Source organism: Phoxinus phoxinus (assembly GCF_949152265.1).
Source record: "Phoxinus phoxinus genome assembly, chromosome: 17".
Classification (NCBI taxonomy): Eukaryota; Metazoa; Chordata; class Actinopteri; order Cypriniformes; family Leuciscidae; genus Phoxinus; species Phoxinus phoxinus.
This window is the reverse complement of record NC_136892.1, coordinates 24,948,497-24,971,013: the sequence shown is the minus strand read 5'-3', so window position 1 is coordinate 24,971,013 and position 22,517 is coordinate 24,948,497. Positions and strand designations below refer to the sequence as shown.

At 41.6% G+C, this 22,517-nt stretch overlaps 1 protein-coding gene across 9 annotated transcripts in view; it reads left to right on the top strand.

Annotated features, from left to right (window-relative positions):
- Nucleotides 1-22,517, top strand: part of sptan1 (spectrin alpha, non-erythrocytic 1) — a 33,076-nt gene that overhangs the window by 6,272 nt on the left and 4,287 nt on the right. For 5 of the 9 annotated variants that reach the window (XM_079587151.1, XM_079587153.1, XM_079587154.1 and 2 more), the window contains 47 exons: nucleotides 3,829-4,068; nucleotides 4,478-4,603; nucleotides 5,041-5,181; nucleotides 5,293-5,573; nucleotides 5,968-6,112; nucleotides 6,762-6,916; nucleotides 7,034-7,169; nucleotides 7,392-7,493; nucleotides 7,613-7,750; nucleotides 7,868-7,978; nucleotides 8,072-8,149; nucleotides 8,283-8,438; nucleotides 8,568-8,772; nucleotides 8,990-9,171; nucleotides 9,313-9,556; nucleotides 9,681-9,803; nucleotides 9,945-10,162; nucleotides 10,439-10,531; nucleotides 10,648-10,782; nucleotides 10,880-11,028; nucleotides 12,253-12,451; nucleotides 12,566-12,670; nucleotides 13,124-13,156; nucleotides 13,285-13,320; nucleotides 13,570-13,617; nucleotides 14,281-14,372; nucleotides 14,490-14,634; nucleotides 14,720-14,901; nucleotides 15,025-15,124; nucleotides 15,284-15,481; nucleotides 15,574-15,720; nucleotides 15,819-15,922; nucleotides 16,021-16,183; nucleotides 16,429-16,443; nucleotides 17,947-18,078; nucleotides 18,170-18,307; nucleotides 18,395-18,499; nucleotides 18,590-18,798; nucleotides 18,898-19,018; nucleotides 19,143-19,264; nucleotides 19,432-19,564; nucleotides 19,692-19,790; nucleotides 19,909-20,068; nucleotides 20,161-20,237; nucleotides 20,342-20,551; nucleotides 20,644-20,940; nucleotides 21,469-21,581. In XM_079587151.1, coding sequence (XP_079443277.1) covers nucleotides 3,829-4,068; nucleotides 4,478-4,603; nucleotides 5,041-5,181; nucleotides 5,293-5,573; nucleotides 5,968-6,112; nucleotides 6,762-6,916; nucleotides 7,034-7,169; nucleotides 7,392-7,493; nucleotides 7,613-7,750; nucleotides 7,868-7,978; nucleotides 8,072-8,149; nucleotides 8,283-8,438; nucleotides 8,568-8,772; nucleotides 8,990-9,171; nucleotides 9,313-9,556; nucleotides 9,681-9,803; nucleotides 9,945-10,162; nucleotides 10,439-10,531; nucleotides 10,648-10,782; nucleotides 10,880-11,028; nucleotides 12,253-12,451; nucleotides 12,566-12,670; nucleotides 13,124-13,156; nucleotides 13,285-13,320; nucleotides 13,570-13,617; nucleotides 14,281-14,372; nucleotides 14,490-14,634; nucleotides 14,720-14,901; nucleotides 15,025-15,124; nucleotides 15,284-15,481; nucleotides 15,574-15,720; nucleotides 15,819-15,922; nucleotides 16,021-16,183; nucleotides 16,429-16,443; nucleotides 17,947-18,078; nucleotides 18,170-18,307; nucleotides 18,395-18,499; nucleotides 18,590-18,798; nucleotides 18,898-19,018; nucleotides 19,143-19,264; nucleotides 19,432-19,564; nucleotides 19,692-19,790; nucleotides 19,909-20,068; nucleotides 20,161-20,237; nucleotides 20,342-20,551; nucleotides 20,644-20,940; nucleotides 21,469-21,581 — 6,641 coding nt within the window. Of the gene's footprint in view, nucleotides 1-1,102; nucleotides 1,120-3,828; nucleotides 4,069-4,477; nucleotides 4,604-5,040; nucleotides 5,182-5,292; nucleotides 5,574-5,967; nucleotides 6,113-6,761; nucleotides 6,917-7,033; nucleotides 7,170-7,391; nucleotides 7,494-7,612; nucleotides 7,751-7,867; nucleotides 7,979-8,071; nucleotides 8,150-8,282; nucleotides 8,439-8,567; nucleotides 8,773-8,989; nucleotides 9,172-9,312; nucleotides 9,557-9,680; nucleotides 9,804-9,944; nucleotides 10,163-10,438; nucleotides 10,532-10,647; nucleotides 10,783-10,879; nucleotides 11,029-12,252; nucleotides 12,452-12,565; nucleotides 12,671-13,123; nucleotides 13,157-13,284; nucleotides 13,321-13,569; nucleotides 13,618-14,280; nucleotides 14,373-14,489; nucleotides 14,635-14,719; nucleotides 14,902-15,024; nucleotides 15,125-15,283; nucleotides 15,482-15,573; nucleotides 15,721-15,818; nucleotides 15,923-16,020; nucleotides 16,184-16,428; nucleotides 16,444-17,946; nucleotides 18,079-18,169; nucleotides 18,308-18,394; nucleotides 18,500-18,589; nucleotides 18,799-18,897; nucleotides 19,019-19,142; nucleotides 19,265-19,431; nucleotides 19,565-19,691; nucleotides 19,791-19,908; nucleotides 20,069-20,160; nucleotides 20,238-20,341; nucleotides 20,552-20,643; nucleotides 20,941-21,468; nucleotides 21,582-22,517 lie in introns of those variants that run through there. The other 4 variants (XM_079587158.1, XM_079587152.1, XM_079587155.1 and 1 more) reach the window with 3 other exon arrangements.

The following is a 22,517-nucleotide window of genomic DNA, read 5'->3' as shown; positions in this document are numbered from 1 at the left end:
GAAAAATTTGCTGCTCGTTTGCATAAACTTTCTGAACTTTTGTCGCATGATTCGCGTCACTTGACATGCCTACAATTCTCCTAACGGTCACTCGCTCATGTCGCCGGGAGTCGCCAGCTCTCCATTGAAAATGAATGGGATCATGCCGCTTTATTACTGTGTGCCCATGGCGGTGTGAACGGGGCTTTATAATTGACTCACTTTGATGTTCTAGTTTTACCTGATTGGTTCAGTCTCACACATTGTTACTATCATATGTAGCCTATACTGCTTTGGAAATCTGTGTCACCTTCAGGCTTGTGGTTATTAATATCCCAGCTCTTCTCTGAGAGAATCTTAAGAATGTCTATCAGAGGAAAACCTCATTATCAGGAGAATGGGAATAACAGTCTTGTCGCTATTAGAGAGTCCTGATTGTCTGGGTGGAGTGGGAATATCCTTATAGTGATAGTTCACCAGAAAAGGATGAAAATTCTGTCATAATTTACTCACCCTCAAGTTGTTCAAAACCTGTATGAATTTCTTTCTTCTGCTGAACACAAAAGACGACATTTTGAAGAATGTCGGTAACCAAACAGTTGATGGACCCCATTGACTTCCCATAGTTTTTTTTGTTTTTTTTATTCCATTGACTGCTCATACTTCCTTCTTTTGGGTTGTGGTTCTGACCATAATGGTTGTAAAACAGCAAAGATGGTCGTTGTTTTTTTATTACACAAACCTCAGAAGATGAAATGGTTTTCAACATGTCATGTTCTAAAGCTCTTGTAATGGTTGCCTGTTCATAAATCATAAATGGCCACTGTATTGCAGTAGGGCGAGAGGTTGGACTTTGCCTGTGTCATCATGTGTTGGGAATGTAAGAGGCAGTTACTGAAGTGCTGTGCTCAATGATCGAGCTCGTGGGAATGAGAGGGGAACATTCCAGAGTGCTGCTGGACTGCCGTATTCATTTTGATTCAGACGCAACAGACTAAGACAAATGATAGAGAGGAACGAGGAGGGAGAAGAACGTGTGAGTTTGTGTTATCACTAGTACGCAGTCGCATTTAGAAGCGCTATCTGTTGCTACAGCTGGACTGCAGTGAGGCACTCGTGAGCGCGTAGCTTTGTATTACAGTGAGTTTTTATTACATTGTTTGTGTATTATTAACTTTGTAACTCTTATTTCATGTTTAAGTATTTTAAATACAATGTCACAAAATGAATACTGAGATTGCATGGGTTTTAAAAGGCATATCTCGGGTTGAGTGTGCACGTCTGCTGACTTTTGATCTGCACATGGGTGTGGCCTATTGCGTTTTCCAACGCACAAGTTGCCGGCTTAATTTAACGGTACAGATCCGTGGTCGTGACACCTATCCCCACAGAGCTGTCGGACTGAAACCAGGCTGAGCTGGTCGTAATCTCCTGTCTGATCTGAGCGGACATTGAGATGGGATTGTTTTGGGAGAGGCTGGGAGGGGGAAGGGCGGCATGCATCCAGCTGATCTGGACTAAAACACAATGTTTCCACAGTAAAGCACAAGCTGTGCATTAGATCTTCGCTCGTTCATCACATTTCTCATCTGGAAGGGTTGAAGTTATGATTGAGTCAAGGACCTCACTAATGGATCAGCCATTAGCTAATCACTTCCTTATCTGCTTTCTCTTTTCTATTCTCCTGTCATTATATCAAGCGGATGTTTTGTACATAGCAGCCACTGATTGGGCTGATCTCCTGTGGTTAATTCTCTTCATAAACCTTTGCCGTTTCTGTCTCTTTCATATTTAGCATGATGACCGGCATCTTCTCTCTCCTCCCGTTCCACCATCTTTCTTCTATCTACATGGGGGGTTATAATGGAAAGATGGCAGTTCTGGCCAGCATAACAAAAGACTGTATTGATCCAGGCTGACAGTGCATTACATGGCTGACTCCATAGTCTGGCCACTCTTCACATTGTTAAAAATGCTGTTTTGTTAGTTTCTCTGGCCTTGGATTAGCCTGAACCCTCCCCAAACACGTCCTATAATGGATTCGCTTCAGCAAATGGAGCACACACGGCCCTCAAATGATCTTAGCATGTGATGCCCGACAACATCCACAACATGCAGTCACACAACAATGCTTTTGTCAAATTTAGAAATTGAATGAAGCTTTTTTTAATAGTCTTGTAAAGACTGGAATACATGACTTTTGCACAGATTTTTGTCCCGATTTTCAGTCTGGATGAGCTAGTTGTTTAAACTCATCTCCAGTCTTAAGATTTTGGGCAGTTGGAATTGACAGATTTCACAGAAAATCGTATTGTGTATGATGGCCAGTGGCCACAGACTTTGATTTCATCCAGTTGGAGAGATAGGCTAAAACAAGTTTGATATTTCGAGCGACTTTAGAACATATTAGCTGCTTTTCCTCCATCGGGCCAAACCGTTCTCATTGCTGAACCGTTCCATTCCGTGCCGATCCGGCCCTGTGACCAATGCTGAGTGGCGACATCACTACACACATTCTACCAGCACGGGTATGCAGTGTCATTTGTATGATCAAATTTTCTCTGTAATAATTTACAAAGTCTTAAGTTTTAAGTGGTGTTGTGTAATTCTAGTAAAATTATAGTTTACTTGCCATGAAAATAGCATTTTGCCTTAAAATAAATTAATAAATAAAAACACACAGAAAGGGTTAACATGATGCCGTGCTATTACTGAAACAGATGAAGAATGTTCACAGATCTGTGTGGAATGACTCCAGATGTTCACACCTGTGTGTGAAGGTGAATTCTTCTACACTTTGTCCTCGGTTAGCTTTTTATCACTTCTTAAACGGATTGAGACCCTGCATTCCAATAAATCCAGTCAGTCTGGAGATCAAGATTGAACCTCTCTAAAAAGCTTTTATCATCATATTATTACATAACTACAAATAAACATTACACATCATGGTCTTTATTTATGAGTATACATTTTTTTGAGAATATACTATAGAGTCATTGTCCAATGTTTCCAGTGGACAACAACAACCTAGTTTTGTTTCACATCAGAATGAGATGCTGTTGAGATTATCCCCCCCGACCTCTAACATTAACGGATCCTGGTTCAAGAACAGCAGTTTTGCAAGCCGCTGTTGGAGCCAGTTTCTCTGGACCAAAGCTGCATTTTCTGCTGTGGAAACATTTGGAACGGTTCTAGATCATCCAGCTTCATGCTATTGGTAGAAAAAGAGCTACAGAGACATTTGCTGTAACCTGGGTGGGACCCATCTTTGGTTCAGTCATTCTGGACACTAACATCCCCTCCACCCTCAAATGCAGCTGAAATCACACCGCCCCCACCCTACTGACAGTATGGGACAGATGCAGTTGGATTGGGCTTTGGATTGGTGGGGGTTGTGCTCAGAGTCAGTGGGGGGGCTGATGGCAGCACTCTCTTTGTGCTGGTTTGCTCAGAAGCGTGAGGAATGTCCGCCTGGCCCCCCATGTGCTCAGCTGTTGGCCATTGCTGGGGAGAGTTGTGTCTTTTAACTCATAAAATATCCGCTTGGTTTTAGGTACCTCCCTCTAGTGAGTGTTTCATACCGACTTAGTGTTGTACTTTTTTTTATTCATTTGCATACATATAATATACAGTAGTCAACATTTGAAGTGTATCAAAAAAAGTTCTGTGAACTTTTCTTTTAGAGAACTCTTTTGCTGTACTCTTGTTATTTTCTGATCAGATAGCCACACTGAGGTTTTTCAAAAATAGATTTTTTGCTGGCTAAGCCCAAATTCATGTGGAAGTATTTGGCATGGACATTTGGCATTTGGAGATTAATGTATTAACAAAGTCTTTGCCCTCTTTTAGAAAATGGATGTAAGTGGAGTCAAAGTTCTAGAGTCGGCCGACGACATCCAGGAGCGCCGACAGCAGGTTCTGGACCGGTACCGTCGCTTCAAGGAGCTGTCTACTGTGCGACGACAGAAACTCGAGGACTCTTATCGGTTCCAGTTTTTCCGTCGAGATGCAGATGAGCTTGAGAAATGGATCCAAGAGAAGCTACAGATTGCCTCTGATGAGAACTACAAGGACCCTAGTAACCTACAGGTGAGAGAAAAGCAATTAGAAGTTTCCAAACTGACTCTTCTAATCATAGAAGATGCTGTTATATATATATGACAGAGTCCAAAGTGTCTCCTCCCTTAAGCTGTAAATTCCTTGACTGGGTGTCTGCTGTAATCAACAGTAAATTTTATGTGTAGAGTCATCAGATTATAATAGCTTGAATACATATTTAACACATACATACAATGACTTTTATCAAAAGTACATATTGTGACATGCAGATGATTATGGAGTTGGCTGAAATTAGGCCTTACAGAGTTGCAAAGCTCTCTAAAGAAATGCATCTTCACAAAATACATTGTTTAAAAATGAGAAGTTAAGAGCTACACAGTATGCGTCAACTTTACCATTATTTTCATCTTACAGAGCTTTCTTTTTTCCCATCTCTTAGGGAAAGCTCCAGAAACATCAAGCCTTTGAGGCAGAGGTGCAGGCTAACGCTGGGGCCATTATCAAACTGGACGAGACCGGCAACCTTATGATATCTGAGAGCCACTTTGCATCTGAAACCATCCGAGTAAGAGACTATTTCTTTTTTAATACCACATGTTACATTTCCATAATGATGAAAAGTGTTATTTATAGTTTTTTAACATCATCCCAATATGGATCAGTCTTTCACGCCTTACCGGACCTCTCAGCGACCAATAGTAAAAAGTGTAAATTATGGCGCTTTCATTCAAGTAGGTGCTTGAGTGCGGTGAAACATGTGTAATTTTAATTTCTTCTGCTTCTTTTAACAGTGCATGTCCTTTGAAAGAACTGTGTGCAGTGTTTTTTCAGTGTACCTCAACTTCCTTACTCAGTCTTTCTATTAAAGTCCAAGCTGACTTTCTATTTCAGAAAACAATATTTCTAGACTTCATCTGAGCTGTCCTAGAAAAAATATGTGTGACAAGGAGAGCATTTTGTTCTGATCCTAACTTTCTGTTTTTGTCCCCTCTTTAAACTCAGACCCGTCTAGAGGAGCTTCACCGTCTGTGGGACCTGCTGCTGCAGAAGACCAAAGAGAAGGGAGTTCGTCTCCTGCAGGCCCAGAAATTGGTGCAGTATCTCCGTGAGTGCGAGGATGCTCTGGACTGGATCAGTGACAAGGTGAGAAACAACAGTATGCGTCATATATTGTGCTATAGGCGTGTTTGGTCAATTCTGAAAAATAATTTCCCCTAAGATATTTGAAGACGCACTGACAAAACTTTCTTGCAGGAAGCGATGGCCACCTCAGAGGAGCTTGGACAGGACCTGGAGCATGTGGAAGTTCTACAGAAGAAGTTTGAGGAGTTCCAGACAGACCTGGCAGCCCACGAGGAGCGTGTGAACGAGGTGAACCAGGCAGCTGGTAAGCTAACCCAGGAGAACCACCCAGAGGCTGAGCTCATCTTGAAGAAGCAGGAGGAGGTGAACGCTGCCTGGCAGAGGCTGAAGGGTTTGGCTCAACAGAGGCAGGTCAAGCTGTTTGGAGCTGCTGAGGTGCAGCGTTTCAATCGGTAAGTTCCCACCAATGACGATTACTATACAGTTTTAATAATCTTTCTATTTTTCTGAGAATAGGGAAGTCCACACCACTTTCAGAATTTTTTTTTCCACATGACGAACAATAAAAACATTGACAGCCAATCAGATACTTTAAAAAGTTTGAGCATTTAAATTGCACGGCAGGTGATGAAACTGCAGCACGTGCTTATAGTAAATGGAACGTTATTATGCTTTGATGTGGATGCTAATATAGATATAAGTAATCTTCATACTTGTGGTTTTTCAAGACATTTGTACAGTATTCGGCTGTATTTTATGAATCTTTCTATGGGATTTCCTGATGTAATCACTACTTTTTATAAAAAATTGTCTTTAATTACTGAAATTTTCTGTTCTGGCCTACAGGGATGTGGATGAGACAATCAGCTGGATTAAGGAGAAGGAGCAGCTGATGGCGTCTGATGATTTTGGTCGTGACCTCGCCAGCGTTCAAGCCCTGCTCCGGAAACACGAAGGGCTGGAAAGAGACTTGGCAGCCTTGGAGGACAAGGTCAGTCTCAGCCTATCCACAAACTTTTTTTTTCTATTTCACAATACAGGCCAAATAAAATTTATACATTTATTCTCTCATTGTTTTTTTATTTACATTCAATTTAAAGGAACACTCCGACTTTTTGGGACTTTAGCCTATTCAACTTATCCCCCAGAGTTAGATAAGTCCACACATACCTTTTTCATCTCCGTGCGTGCTATAAGTCTGTTTGACGCACCCACCGCTAGCCTAGCTTAGCACAAAGACTGGATGTGAATGGTTGCAGCTAGCATACTAATCCAAATAAGTGATAAAATAACGCAAACATTTTCCTATTTACATGTTGTGATTTGTATAGTCACAGAGTGTACAAAAAACAAAGTTGCGTTATTTTGTCACTTATTTGGATTAGTATGCTAGCTGCAACCATTTACATCCAGTCTTTGTGCTAAGCTAGGCTAGCAGTGGGTGCGTCAAACAGACTTATAGCACGCACGGAGATGAAAAAGGTATGTATGGACTTATCTAACTCTGGGGGATAAGTTGAATAGGCTAAAGTCCCAAAAAGTCGGAGTGTTCCTTTAATGCTCTCTCTGTTATACTCCCATGTTTAAGCAATGTGCAATCATTATTTGTGTATGATATAGACATGCTCTCCTGTCTTCAGGTAAATACTCTTGGTGGTGAGGCAGACCGTCTGCAGCAGACACACCCCCAGAACGCCACTCAGATCCACCTGAAAAGAGACGAACTCATTACTAACTGGGAGCAAATCCGTACCCTGGCGGCTGAGCGACACGCTCGCCTCAATGACTCCTACAGGTGGGTTAATACACACCTTTTTGCCTTTGATCGCTTCAAATTGAGATTTTAATGTTAAGCTCAGTTTACACAGTGTTAGCTTGCGATCTTATGATTTTTTTATGTTTATTTTTTTAGGCTGCAGCGCTTCACTGCAGATTTCCGTGATCTGACCAGCTGGGTGACCGAGATGAAGGCTCTGATTAACGCAGACGAGCTGGCCAACGATGTGGCTGGAGCTGAGGCCCTGCTCGACCGCCACCAGGAGCATAAGGTATTATCCTAACATCTAAACAAGTAGAGCAACATGGGAAAATTATGTGTAGATTGAAAATTGGATCTACAACCTTTTTTTCTATCATTTTTATTTATTTATAGAAACAAATTTGAGTGTGATTTGCTAATTAAGTATTGCTATTGTAACTGCTCTTACAGTGTTGTTCTACCTAGGATGCTTGGCATTAAAAGACTGATTTTGTCCATAATGTTTTATCAGGGCGAGATTGATGCTCATGAGGACAGTTTCAAATCTACTGATGAGGCTGGGCAAGCTCTGCTGAACACTGGGCATTATGCTTCTGAGGAAGTCAAGGAAAAGGTGTGTCTGACCATAGATCTGTGTTTTTGTAGACTATTTGCAAACTCATAATTGAAGCCTTTGTAAATCTAAAGTGAGCAGCACCTGAACGACCCCCCATTTTGTGTTCGTCTGTGTAGCTGGGCATACTCACTGAAGAAAAAGAGTCTCTTCTGGAGCTGTGGGAGCTACGCAGGCAGCAGTATGAGCAGTGCATGGACCTGCAGCTCTTTTACAGGGACACCGAGCAGGTTGACAACTGGATGAGCAAGCAAGAGGTATGAACTTGTGTAGAAATCATTCATCTTATATTGTGAAGATTACACTTTCTCTCAAATGTTTAACAAAAATTTAGTTTTTAAAGATTTTAAAGGTCTCAATCTGTCTTCCTCAAGGCTTTCCTGCTGAATGAAGATTTAGGTGACTCTCTGGACAGCGTTGAAGCTCTTCTGAAGAAACATGAAGACTTTGAGAAATCCCTCAGTGCCCAGGAAGAGAAAATCACAGTAAGAAATCACACAGTCTGATGTACAATTCAAGGCCTGGTACAATTTATTTTACAAATCTTACAGTTTCTAATTCTGTATTGAAATGTACAGGCCCTGGATGAGTTTGCCACCAAACTGATCCAGAACAATCATTACGCCAAGGAGGATGTGGCCACCCGCAGAGATGCAGTAAGTGGAGATTAGCACCCTGAAATGTCCTTCATTTCACCCTCGCAAGCACTTTCCTCCTCTCAATTATTGCTGACAGAAGTGCTGAATCACTGGTAATACTATAATTTAAACACCTTTTCTTCTACTTCAGCTGCTGAGCAGACGCAACGCTCTTCATGAGCGTGCTCAGTTTCGCCGTGCCGCCCTGGAGGACTCTTTCCATCTGCAGCAGTTCTTCCGGGACTCTGATGAGCTCAAGAGCTGGATCAATGAGAAGATGAAGACCGCCACTGACGAGGCCTACAAGGTATGTTGTCCTAGAACTACTAGAAGTTGTTTTGCACATTTGGATTCAGTTGTCTATATTTCTATATTTCTTTCTTTCTCTCATCCTCTTTTTCCCCCCATCTCTGTTCTTTTTTTTTTTTTTTTTTAGGACCCATCCAACCTGCAGGGGAAGGTACAGAAGCACCAGGCCTTCGAGGCCGAGCTTTCTGCTAATCAGAGCCGCATTGATGCGCTGCAGAAGTCAGGCCAGGAGCTGGTTGATAGGAAACACTATGCCTCCAGCGAGGTGTCCACCCGAATGGATGAGGTCAGCTCTCAGTGGAAGAAACTTCTAGAGGCAACTGAGCTCAAAGGTGAGAAAATGCTCAAGAGTGTGAATATAGCATGGACAAGAATTGCTGGAAGAGACTATCTGACTGACAATTAATGTAACAACCACTGTTCATTTAGTTCTACCAGTGTGTTATGAAACCATAACTTTTTTTTGCTCTAGTTCAAAACTGTGGCAAACATGTAACACAAGTAAAAAAATATAAATTTTTAATGATATCACATCCTTAACCTTTGTAGGGATTAAGTTGCGTGAAGCAAACCAGCAGCAGCAGTTCAATCGTAATGTGGAGGACATCGAGCTGTGGCTTTATGAGGTGGAGGGACACCTGGCCTCCGATGACTTTGGAAAAGACCTGACCAGCGTCCAGAACCTTCAGAAGAAACATGCTCTGCTAGAGGCTGATGTGGCTGCCCACCAGGTAACAATGCCTGAATGATTTAAAAAAAAAACTGATATAAGATATGGAGACTTACATGTATGATTCTGTACATTGGCAGTTTTACTAAATATCTAAACTTCCTTCATCTTAACTGACAGCTTGTTTCTCTCCTCTTGACAGGACCGTATTGATGGCATTACCATCCAGGCCAGGCAGTTCCAGGAGGCCGGCCATTTTGATGCTGATAACATCCGCAAGAAACAAGAGGCTCTGGTGGCACGCTACGAGGCCCTAAAGGAGCCCATGGCCGCCCGTAAACAGAAGCTTTCAGACTCTCTGCGCCTTCAGCAACTTTTCAGGGATGTAGAAGATGAGGAGACCTGGATCCGAGAGAAGGAACCTATTGCTTCCTCCACCAACAGGGGTCAGTGTAATTCAATTACATGAAATTAGGTCTTAGTCCAAAGAAGTTGGCATTCTACAGACTATCTAAAATAACTATAAACTGTTGACATTCATATAACAATGATCTTCTTGTACCCTCTCAGGAAAAGACCTTATTGGAGTCCAGAACCTTCTGAAGAAACACCAGGCTCTGCAGGCAGAAATCTCTGGTCATGAGCCCAGAATCAAGGCTGTTTCTCAGAAAGGGGAGGCCATGGTTGAAGAGGGTAGGATTTATTTCTAGCATTTTCATAAGACATTGACTTGTATTAGGCTTTGTTTCAGAATGAAACCCCTTTAGTCAATGTAGAAACAATACATTTGAAGTATTTATGAAAATTAAAAAAGCTTTTTTCCCGCCGTTTCAGGTCACTTTGCAGGGGAGGATGTGAAAGTTAAGCTCCAAGAGCTGCACAACCGCTGGGACGGACTAAAGGGAAAAGCGACCCAGCGTAGACAGGACCTGGAGGACTCCCTTCAGGCTCAGCAGTACTTTGCTGATGCCAACGAGGCCGAGTCCTGGATGAGAGAGAAGGAGCCCATTGTAGGAAGCACTGACTATGGCAAAGACGAGGACTCTGCAGAGGTAAACGAGGAAGGGGACTGGAATTTATCTAGAATGGACCTCTTTTGGGTTTAGAGGCCTGAAATTAGTTATAACCTCCTATTTGAGCAAAACTTGCAAAGTAAGGGGAAAAGGTAATTCATTTAGTGTTCTGGTGTTCGTTTCATATAGCATCTTTCATTCACAAGATATTTAATTGGCAGAACTAAAATCAATTTGCTTTGTAATGTCTCATATTGCAGTTTTATGTAAAAAAAAAATGGATGGGCACTGAAATCTCATTGTTATCATTTACAGGCTCTGCTGAAGAAGCATGAGGCACTGATGTCTGATCTGAGTGCATATGGCAGCAGCATCCAGGCCTTAAAAGAAGAAGCTCAAGGCTGCAGAGTAAGACCACATAACAGCACTACTACATTGACCAAAAGGAAATAACATAGACTATGCACCTTTGTTAATTTAATTTAAATGAAAATGTGGTCCTTTTTCATGGATTTCATCAACAGCAACAAGTGGCCCCCACTGATGATGAGACCGGTAAGGAGCTGGTTCTTGCTCTGTATGACTACCAGGAGAAGAGTCCACGTGAGGTCACCATGAAGAAGGGCGACATCCTCACTCTGCTCAACAGCACCAACAAGGTGATTAATAGGGCATGCTACATGTTACTTAGCATGAAAGTTTGGATCTAAATGACAGTTTGAACTCATTCAAGTAATTTATTTATCTTGTCCTCAGGACTGGTGGAAAGTGGAAGTGAACGACAGGCAGGGCTTTGTTCCCGCGGCGTACGTGAAGAAGTTGGACCCGACTCAATCTTCCTCTCGCGAGAATCTGCTAGACGAACAGGGCAGCATCGCTCTGCGACAGGATCAGATTGACAACCAGTAAGAGTCATTCTGCTTTCAGTTTTCTTATCAAATGATTGTGGGCAGATTTCTCACTATATGTTTAATATGCATTAGGGTTGTCAATGTAAGTCAGTAAGATTTTTTTTCAATTAAATTAAAAAACGATTTAATTATTTTATTCAGCAAGGATGCATTAAATCGATCAAGTCACAGTAAATAACTTATTCATCAGGAGGTATTCATGAAAGAATCCTGAAAAAAAAAAATAGTTTTCAGCATTGACAAGAAGAAATGTTTCTTGAGCAGCAAATTAGCATATTAGAATATTTTCTAAAGGATCATGTGACACTGAAGATTGGAGTAAAGGTTGCTGAAAATTCAGCTTTGTCATCACAGGAATAAATTACATTTTAAAATATATTAAACTGGAAAACTTTGGAAATTGCTACTTGCAGTTTCATTCAACTAATTAATCCGCATAGCGTGTAATTCACTAAACAATTTTAATCGATTGAAAGCCCTAATGTGAACGTGTATGTGTACTTACTTTTCTACCTCACATCTTACATTCCAACAAAATCATATCTTTTTAACACAAAGCCTCGTAAGATCTTTGCATCTTTATTCTTCCTGTAGCTCAAAAAGGGCATCTGTTAAAAACTAACTCTCAATAATGTTTCTGACCCCTCGTTACTCCTCTTTCTCCTTTATTTTCTTTCTTTCTTCATTTAAATGCTTGCATGTGTCTGCTTGCCCTGCCCTGTGGCAGGACTGTGGTCACCAAGGAGGTGTGCAGCGTATCTATGCGCATGAAGCAGGTGGAGGAACTGTGAGTAGGCCTAACCTATGTCATTCCTTTGATCAAAGAAGCCTTTGATCAATCGTTGCAAAACCTTCATCCTCATTCCTGTCATCCATATGGCATTTCTGTCACACTTTAGGTCCTCTAACATTCTATCCTTCCTATTATGTATCCCTCTGTCCAGATAATTCTCATTCCTTCTCAACTCTTCTATTTCATCAAGGGATAGAAGTTCACATCTCTTCTGAGCTTTTTCCTTTCGTAGAATTGGTGTCTAGAATTCATTCTGCATTTTCAGTGGCTGACTATGCCGATTTCTCGTCAGTAGTTGAACCCCCGTCTGTGTTTCCACCTCTCATTTCCTCTCCTAGAGAGAGATGCTTCAGTCCCTGTGTTGAGGTGGGAGTTGCATTTAAGGTTCTGACTTCTCTCTTAATCCCTCTCTCCTTCTCTATCAGGTATGGTACACTGCAAGACTTGGGAGAGAAGAGGAAGGACATGCTGGAGAAGAGCTGCAAGAAGTTCATGCTTTTCCGTGAGGCGAACGAACTGCAGCAGTGGATCAATGAGAAGGAGTCAGCGCTTACTAATGAGGAGGTTGGCTCTGACCTGGAGCAAGTGGAAGTGCTGCAGAAGAAGTTTGATGACTTCCAGAAGGTATGTTTCTCCTACACATCTGTGACACATTTATCATCGGACACTAGCATTGGCTTGTAAATATTTCCTAATTCTAAACTTTGTTTTGTCTTTTTTTGTTTTATTGTGTACTAGGATCTGAAAGCAAATGAGTCTCGGCTGAGGGACATAAATAAGGTGGCATCTGAGCTGGAGTCTGAAGGACTGATGGCGGAAGAAGCTCCGGTTGTGCAGGCCCAGGTGAGAGGAAAACACTTTATACACACAGTGAATTTGATTATACATACACATACGTACACTACTGTTCAAAAGTTTGGGAATGGTTAATCCATTCTTTTTCAGGATTATTTGATCAATATAAAGTTTAGGACAGCATTTATTTAAAATACAAATCTTTTGTTACATTATAAATGTCTATCAACTCACTTTTGATCAATTTAACTCATCCTTACAGAATAAAAGTATTAAAAAATAAAAACTTTTTCAAACTTTTGAATGGTAGTGTGAATCATGATCTTTTCTAAATTAGTCATTCCACTCATCATCATTTACATCGAAATGTGGGAGTATACACACATCAGTGTAGTATGCTTATTTGTATTTATGAGCATCATAGATATGGTGACATTGCCTATTTTTCTCCTTCCAATCCCTCCATTCCCTCTTCCCACCATCCCTTCATCCTACCATCAGCAACTAGAGATGCTGGGCTCAGCTCCTGGCAAGGTCATTATTATTTTATATCATTCATATTGTCTCTACAACAGTTGGAGTATCTGCATGAAACAAACACAAGAATGTCATGTGATGTTTTTTGTGTGTTGAACTGATTGTATTCCTATTTTATTTCACAGGATGAAGCTGACTCTAAAAGTGCATCTCCATGGAAGGTAATATAGCATGTTGAATTTCAAATGCTTTAGACATAATCTATTATATCATCTAATCTTTGATCTTTTGAGATTGATGCATGTGTAGTTTTGATGCAGGGTCTTGTTTGACCTGTATGTTAACCACAGTGTTTGTTGACTGTGGTTACAGAAAGAAAAGAACAGTCTGGTTCTTTTAATTCACATGGTGATACTCTTGATTGGTGTGTTTCTTATCTGTTCTTTTGCAAATTTTCCAACTCAATATAGTCTGTTCGCTTGGCTGTTCAAACAACGGCCAACTTTAATACTATTAAGGTAAGCTCCTAGGTTCTTCGTTGCAATCTTTAAATCGTCCCACAACCCATCCCACTAAATCTGCATTGTGGCCTGTGTACCTGGAGGACTACCTCATTGTGGTGGTCTTGTGCTTTTACCCTGGTCTCTGATTCCCTTTGTCTCATTACTGAACCATCAACTGTACAGTTGCATCCCCCCCCACCCCCCTTTTCCTTTCATGAGTACATGTTGCCCATTTGAAATAACTCCTTTGTCTTCTTGACACCATTTGTTTTTTTGGTGGAAGTAGAACAGCCATTCTAGAATGCATTAACGCTTCTTTTTTTCAGTTTGTGGCAGATGCATTTCCATATTTGCTGACTACCATCACTCATCCTATGTGCTTAAATGTTGTAGCCTTTCTGTTTGTTCCATTTATCCATACTGTTGCTTTTGCTGGTGAAATGAAGAGCAAAGTATGACACAAAGAATTTAGAAGCATTTATGTAGTGCTTTGGATAGTGGATGTGCTGTTAAACATATTTCTAAATATACATTGCCAAAACATTTTTGTTTCTCAACAGTCGTTTTATATCATTCGAGATTAATCTGTTGCCTGCTCTCAAGGATCACATCATTGTCTTATGTAGACCAATAACGTAAGCTCTGATTGGCTGCTAATGGTTTTATGTTGGTGTATAGGAGCTGAACAACCGCTGGAGGGCCCTGCAGCAGCTGGCTGAAGACAGAAGCAACATGCTGGGTAGTGCTCATGAAGTGCAGAGGTTCCACAGGTACATATATGGCACTTATAGAACAGATCTGTCGTTCATACTGTTAGGTTCTTGTTATACATGTACGATACAAGCCACATGAAATGCAGAGAAATTCAGCTAGTGTGTGATTCTCAGGGATGCAGATGAGACCAAGGAATGGATTGAAGAGAAGAACCAAGCCCTGAACACCGATAACTATGGCCATGACCTCGCCAGCGTGCAGGCTCTGCAGCGGAAGCACGAAGGCTTTGAGAGAGACCTGGCCGCTCTAGGAGACAAGGTAAAATTCATTGTTTTAGTTTGAGTTTTTTTGGTTCATTCCTTGTCTAAAACATCAGCTAAATATCCTCTTCTCCCTTTGGCAGGTGAACTCCCTGGGTGAGACTGCAGAGCGTCTGATTCAGTCTCATCCTGAGGCTGTGGATGACATCCAGGAGAAGTGCACCGAGCTGAACACAGCCTGGAGCAGCCTGGTGGGTCGTGCTGACCAACGCAAAGAAAAACTGGGCAACTCTCACGACCTGCAGCGCTTCCTCAGTGACTTCAGGTGAGAAGGATTAATAAAAAGAGATGAAAATACGTGTTGCAAAAGGAACAACTTGGATAAACTAGATGGTATCAAAGCAGTAGTATAGAAGTCTCTAAACAAATCTGTGCTTCTTTCTCACAGGGATCTCATGTCCTGGATCAATGGCATCAGAGGCCTTGTGTCTTCTGACGAGCTGGCCAAAGACGTCACTGGAGCTGAAGCTTTGTTGGAGAGACATCAGGTACTGAAAGCTGCCAAAAACATCTGTGATCTGTATTTTGTCACATTACTGTTTTACTTTTAATAATCCGATTTAGTTGTTCATGGACTTAAAGGAAACACAGTTTTGCAAAGGAATTCGTTTTTTCTTTTTAAACACTCACATGTTCCCATTCTGTAGGAACACCGTACTGAGATAGACGCTCGTGCAGGCACCTTCCAGGCCTTTGAGCAATTTGGACAGCAGCTTCTTGCCCGTGGCCATTACGCCAGCCCTGAGATCCAACAGAAGCTGGAGGCTCTTGACCGGGAGCGCGCTGACCTGGAGAAGGCCTGGGTTCAGCGCAGGATGATGCTGGACCAGTGTCTGGAACTGCAGGTCAGCAGGGATCATGTCTACTCAACACACAAAACATTGACATTAGGAAATGTTTCAGTCAAATAACATTGTGTCTTTTTTGTCTTCTGCAGCTATTCAACCGTGACTGCGAGCAGGCTGAGAACTGGATGGCAGCTCGCGAGGCCTTCTTGGCCAGCGATGACAAGGGAGACTCCTTGGACAGTGTGGAGGCCCTCATCAAGAAACACGAAGACTTTGACAAGGCTATCAATGTGCAGGTCAGCAAGTGCCACTGTGATATAACAATGCAGTCAATCTCAACATTCAGTGTGGAATTTGTTTCGTGCTAATCATTTCGATTTGTCTGTCTTTGCAGGAAGAGAAGATCGCAGCACTGCAGTCTTTCGCTGACCAGCTCGTAAGTGCTGACCACTACGCTAAGCCTGAAATCTTCAATCGCCGCAATGAAGTCTTGGACAGGTCCGGCTCCTTCTGTTTTATACTGCTCAGACTGAGTGAATCCATACCGTGTAAATATTTGTGAGTTTCGTGTGATTTAATTTAATTCTGAACTCCAGGTGGCGCCGTCTCAAGGCTCAGATGATTGAGAAACGCTCTAAGCTGGGTGAGTCGCAGACTCTGCAGCAGTTTAGCAGAGATGTAGATGAGATTGAAGCGTGGATCAGTGAGAAACTACAGACCGCCACCGACGAGTCTTACAAGGACCCCACTAACATCCAGGTAACGTCACACTTCAGACATCAGTCTCAGAACATATCGTGCCAACCTTTTTTCAGACATGCTAAAGTTCTAAAGATCAGTATCCCGCTTAAGTCTAACCTTGTAAATCTATTAATACCATAATAAATTCAAGTGCAAATTAAAATGCATTTCTCTTGTTATCCCCGCCTCAACCAACCCCAAGTGTTTTATTATATAGGAAATTAAACTGAACTTCTGTCTGTGTTCCCATTGTCTGTTTCTAGCTGTCCAAGCTGCTGGTAAGTGCAGTAGTGCCAAAGCTAACTAACCCCAGTAGGGTCTCTCCACGTGTCCGTTGTCTTATTGTTTTGTCTGTAAATGTGTATTTGAGTTCCGTTTGTCTATTAAATGTCTTGCTTTGTATAGCATCATCAGCTGTTTGTCATTGTTCCCCGTGACCCATCGTTGCAGCCTTTAATTTTTAATTGCTGGGTGTGGCCTCCATTTTCATGTTGTGTCATTGAAGTTGGGATGTTTTGATTTAAATTCGTTCTTCACAGAAAACCTGTGCTTCTCACAGAGTTGTGGATCTAAAAGCAAACTTTGACAAAAGTATGTCAAGAAATTGGCTGTCAAGAAATTTGGCTGTGTTTGGAATAGCACAGTAGAATACTTCATACTATTCATTATGTGATTTTAATTAAGTAAAAATATAAGCTGTGTTTTACAGTGATTTTTATGATTTAATATTTGAAAATGAAGAATTGAAGACAGCCATACATATTATTAGTATTTTAATTTTACAGGTATACTATAAAATACAAGTATTACATGAATATTCATTATTTTATTTGACAATAAAATACTAAAATAATTTTTTTTCTTATTTGAACATTTTATTTGTTACATGAAAGGTCTAGTTGAGCGCATTATCCACAGTATCCCACACAGTGTGCTCTAATTATACTGCACATTTTGATAAATGTAGTTAGTCTTTCAAATATTACATGCATAAAAAAATTCTAATATGCATGCTGCAATAGTAGTGTTGGTGTATGGTAGGGTGCTATTCCGAACTTAGCCACAATACTGTATCAATTCAGTGAGATGCTGGAGAAGTGCTTTCAAACAATTAATTTTGCTTTGCTTTTTGTGGAATAATGTGTGCTACAGCCAGAATCCATATGCAGTTATGGTACCAGCAGTCCGGCTTATTTTGAGCGTCTCAGCAAATGCTTTAGAGGAGCCGTTTGGAAGTGCTTTGTTCCTTCTCTCCATCTCTCTGGGTAATATAAAATGTGGAATGATCTTAGACAAAACACCCCAACTCCTAGATTTCTCCACAGAGTTATTTATGTGCTGGATGGCATCCACTTCATTTTATTGAATGTTTCATCAGGCTTTGAATGTCATGTTTATAGAATGAGTTCCACGTTACGTGTTTGGTCCTTGTTTGGTGGTTTGTAAATTCACAGTCACTTCACATTCTGTTTTTTTTTGTGTGTAATGTACACATTTTTTTTTTTAAAGGTGTGCACTTTTGTGATTTACAGATAAGATATCACTTTTCACAGACAGTCTAAACAAAGGCATACACATAAAACGCACACATGTTTGTTACAATAGCGTTGAATATGCACTGCTTTCATGGATATTGAGTTTTTACACAGATATTATCAATTTCCTGTACACATCTACAGAGGTAGATACAAAACCAGCTGTTGCTTTGTTACACCTGCACCCTTGCACGACTTCACTGTGTGGCTCAGTTTCGCTGTATTTCGCTTTCTTGCCACTTTCAGAGCAAGCACCAGAAACACCAGGCTTTTGAGGCTGAGTTGCACGCTAATGCTGATCGTATCCGCGGGGTGATAGACACGGGCAATGCTCTCATCCAGAGAGGTGCCTGTGCTGGAAGTGAGGATGCCGTCAAGGTAAAAGTTTCGGAAGTGTTTCAGAAATAGGCAGCTGCTGAGTTATGGTCTGTGCTCATTTTGCTGTGGTCGCGCTCATATTTGCTCTCAGACTCGTCTTAACGCTCTGGACGAGCAGTGGCAGTTCCTCGTCAACAAATCTGCTGAGAAGAGTCAGAAACTAAAGGAGGCAAACAAGCAGCAGAACTTCAACACTGGCATCAAGGACTTTGACTTCTGGCTGTCTGAGGTATTTATGTGATTTAATAGCTACTTAGGATAGTTCTTGGTACAATTTCTAACTAGAAAAATTCTGACGTTCTTCCTCTGCTCCTAGGTTGAGGCTCTTCTTGCCTCTGAGGATTATGGGAAAGATCTGGCCTCAGTCAACAATCTGCTTAAAAAGCACCAGCTTTTGGAGGCTGACATCTCTGCTCATGAGGTAGCTTACTGACTAACTCCAGACATACTCATCATATTATTTTCAGTTAGCACATTTTGATGGCTCTTTGGTGGTTTTGTGCTCTTATAGGATCGTCTGAAGGATCTTAATGGCCAGGCCGACAGCCTGATGGGCAGCAATGCCTTCGACACTACCCAGGTCAAGGACAAGCGTGATGCCGTTAACGGACGCTTCGTCAAAATCAAGAGCATGGCTGGTGGGCGCCGTGCCAAGCTGAACGAGTCGCATCGTCTGCACCAGTTCTTCAGGGATCTGGACGATGAGGAATCTTGGATCAAGTATGGTTTACATCATTCTGAGTGGTCTAAAACTGATCACATACTAACCTTTTTTCTTTTAAGGCTGTATACTAGATCTAATTCATTCTGTTCCATTAGGGAAAAGAAGTTGTTGGTGAGCTCGGAGGACTACGGACGTGATTTGACAGGAGTACAGAATCTGAGGAAGAAGCACAAGAGGCTGGAGGCTGAGCTGGGAGCACACGAGCCGGCCATTCAGGTGAGGAGACACCTGCAACATTGTTGCATATCGATTTATAGAAATGAAAAAGTCTTGACTGGAGCGTATTAAAGTAAAGTGAATCATAATTCTGAATGCTAACGGTATTTTTTTGTCCGTGCAGTCTGTGTTGGAGACTGGGAAGAAGCTGTCTGACGACAACACCATAGGACAGGAGGAGATCCAGCAGAGGCTGGCCCAGTTTGTGGAGCACTGGAAGGAACTGAAAGATCTGGCTGCTGCTCGGTGAGAACTGTATTTTACTTTTTTTCTGTAATATTCTAAACAATATTACTATTTTCGATCAAATAAATTCAGTCTTGGTGAAATCTTATCAACCCCCAAACAATTGAACGGTAGTGCATATTGCCTTGGACAGGAATTTAAAAATGGTTTGGTTTGCCATTTTTTAGCGGGCAGAGGCTTGAGGAGTCGCTGGAATACCAGCAGTTTGTGGCGAATGTGGAGGAAGAGGAAGCCTGGATTAATGAGAAACTGAACCTGGTCGGAAGTGAGGATTACGGTGATACGCTGGCAGCTGTGCAGGTGTGAAAAGCTATAGTATTCATCAGATGAGCTTAATGAAAAAAAAACCACAAGATTGTAGCTTGGTCTTGGACACACCTTTATATTGCGGTGTCAAAACTATCTAAATTTGGCTCTTCGTTTTCAGGGCTTGCTGAAGAAACATGAGGCATTTGAAACCGATTTTACCGTGCACAGGGACCGAGTGAATGATGTGTGTTCCAATGGAGATGAACTTATCAAAAAGGTATAGGTCAACTATTAGAAAGTCCATATTCTTTAAATTTGGCCCTTTGAACCAAGTTTCTATGAAGTTTAATGTGAACTGATAGCAATTTCATTGTCATATTGTTTCTTTTTTGCAGGAGAACCACAATGTGGAGAACATCATGGCTAAAATTAAGGCCCTGCGTGGGAAGGTGTCAGAGCTTGAGAGAGCCGCAGCTCAGAGGAAGGCCAAGCTGGATGAGAACTCTGCCTTCCTGCAATTCAACTGGAAGGCTGATGTGGTGGAGTCCTGGATTGGTGAGTTAATGATATTTCATGCAAATGAGAACTGTTATTTTCTCTTTTCACCCTTGTAATCTGTAACCCATTTGTGTCTTTGGCTTGATCAGGTGAGAAGGAAAACAGCCTGAAGACCGATGACTATGGTCGGGATCTCTCCTCGGTGCAGACTCTGCTCACCAAACAGGTGTGACATTGCAAATGACAATTCGTAAACCATATTCTACATTCAGCACATCAAATCCTTTCAAGCTTTACTGTTAAATCTGACTGTCTGTCTTCTACCCATAGGAAACCTTTGATGCAGGGCTTCAGGCTTTCCAGCAGGAGGGCATCACCAACATCACGGCCCTGAAAGACCAGCTGTTGGCAGCCAAACACGTGCAGTCCAAGGCCATCGAGGCTCGTCATGCCACCCTGATGAAGCGCTGGAACCAGCTGCTGTCCAACTCAGCCGCACGCAAGAAGAAGCTTTTGGAAGCCCAGGATCACTTCAGAAAGGTGTGAAGAATGGAATTTTGTCTAAAGTGAGGAAAACAAATTCTGTTTTGTATGTGTGTAACTCTTGTTCTTATGTTCGCCACTCAATCCAGGTCGAGGATCTTTTCCTCACCTTTGCCAAGAAGGCCTCAGCCTTCAACAGCTGGTTTGAGAACGCTGAGGAAGATCTGACAGACCCCGTACGGTGCAACTCTCTGGAGGAAATCAGGGCCCTGCGGGACGCTCATGATGCCTTCCGCTCCTCTCTCAGCTCCGCAGAGGCTGACTTCAGCCAGCTGGCAGAACTTGATCGCCAGATCAAGAGTTACCAAGTGGTATCCAACCCATACACTTGGTTTACCATGGACGCTCTAGAGGAGACCTGGAGGAACCTTCAGAAGATCATCAAGGTGATATTGGGATCCTGAAGCATCATTTCTTTCAATTGTTTGTGCAAATGAAGTAGACCAATTTTAATTGGATGACATTTGACTTTTTAGATGATTGCTGAATATCTGAAACAGAAAATGTACTTTGTCTGATGCCAGTGACATTTTAATGTATGTAACACTGGTATAATTAGTTAATGCATTAGTAGCTAACATGAACTAACAATGTGTTTTACAGCATTTATTAATCTTTGTTAATGTTAGTCAATATAAATACTAGGGCTGTCGCAAAACCCCGGAAAAGCTATTTTTGTGTTAGATGAGAAAAGCATTGAATACACACAACAGTTCTGTTGTGGCTTTGTTTGGAACTATTTTCATTGGCAAAATTTGACAATACTGACAATATTGTGTCCAAAATTTAACACAATATTAACTTTTTTATACAACTGTTCATTAACAAGATCACATTTGCAACCGTGCAATAATTCGATCTATTATTAAAGGTTGAAATTAACATTTTATAACTGACTTTGTGTCTCTTTATAGGAGCGAGAGTTGGAGCTACAGAAGGAGCAGAGGAGACAGGAAGAGAATGATAAACTCAGACAAGAGTTTGCCCAACATGCCAATGCTTTCCACCAATGGCTGCAGGAGACCAGGTACAGGGGACCATCATGCATGACTTAAAGCTGCAGTCCGGCACTTTTTTGGGTTTAAAAATATAAAAAAATACATTTTTGAAAAAAAACTTAACCAGCCAGTGTTCAAAACGATCTGCTTGCCTTACCTCGATTCAAAACGGTAAGCTTGTAATAATGATTTTAATTCCAGTGGTACTGGTGGATTTCCGCGGGAATTTCGAGCATGTCTTTGCGTCATTACGTCACTTCTGTAGGCTACACATAGAGAAGGAGTCCCCGGCTAGCGTGTGTGGATGATGGAGGAGATTTAGCTTAGCACTTGGTATGGTGGATCCCGAAAGTTTAAAGCGACAATCACCAGTGACAACTGGAGATTCACCAGTTGTAAAACCCAAAGACTTCGGACTTCAGAGTGGCTACAGAAAATATATATTTTTCACGTTTTGACGTGATATAAGCAATCGTTAGATTTAATCAGCATGATATAGCTACTGCAATGCTTCCCCCCACCCCCCGAATTTGGTCAGAACAAAAGTGAATGTTACTTACTTGTTCAGATGACATTTTCCGATGAAAATTCTAATGTTGACACTTTCAAAAAGTATACTCTGAGATTGCTGATGACAGTACAGTATCCACAGCGACGCGGCAGCCTCAATGCATTGTGTTCATCCGCGCTGTTTCATGCCGATTTACTACCCACGCACAGTTAATAATTCCGCGAATAACTGCAATTGCAGATTTCGAACAGAGATGGCGACAAAGAGGAAAAACGACGGACTGCAGCTTTAAGTGTTGTGTTCTCTTTCATTATAGTTGAGTTATGTTCGAGGATTAAACGCACACATAGCATGCAACACATTTAACTCCACTACATGACATCACACACATCTGTTTGAATTTAATCAGGCTTTCCTGATCTCCATGTAACTTTCGTAGACGCCCATTTTCATT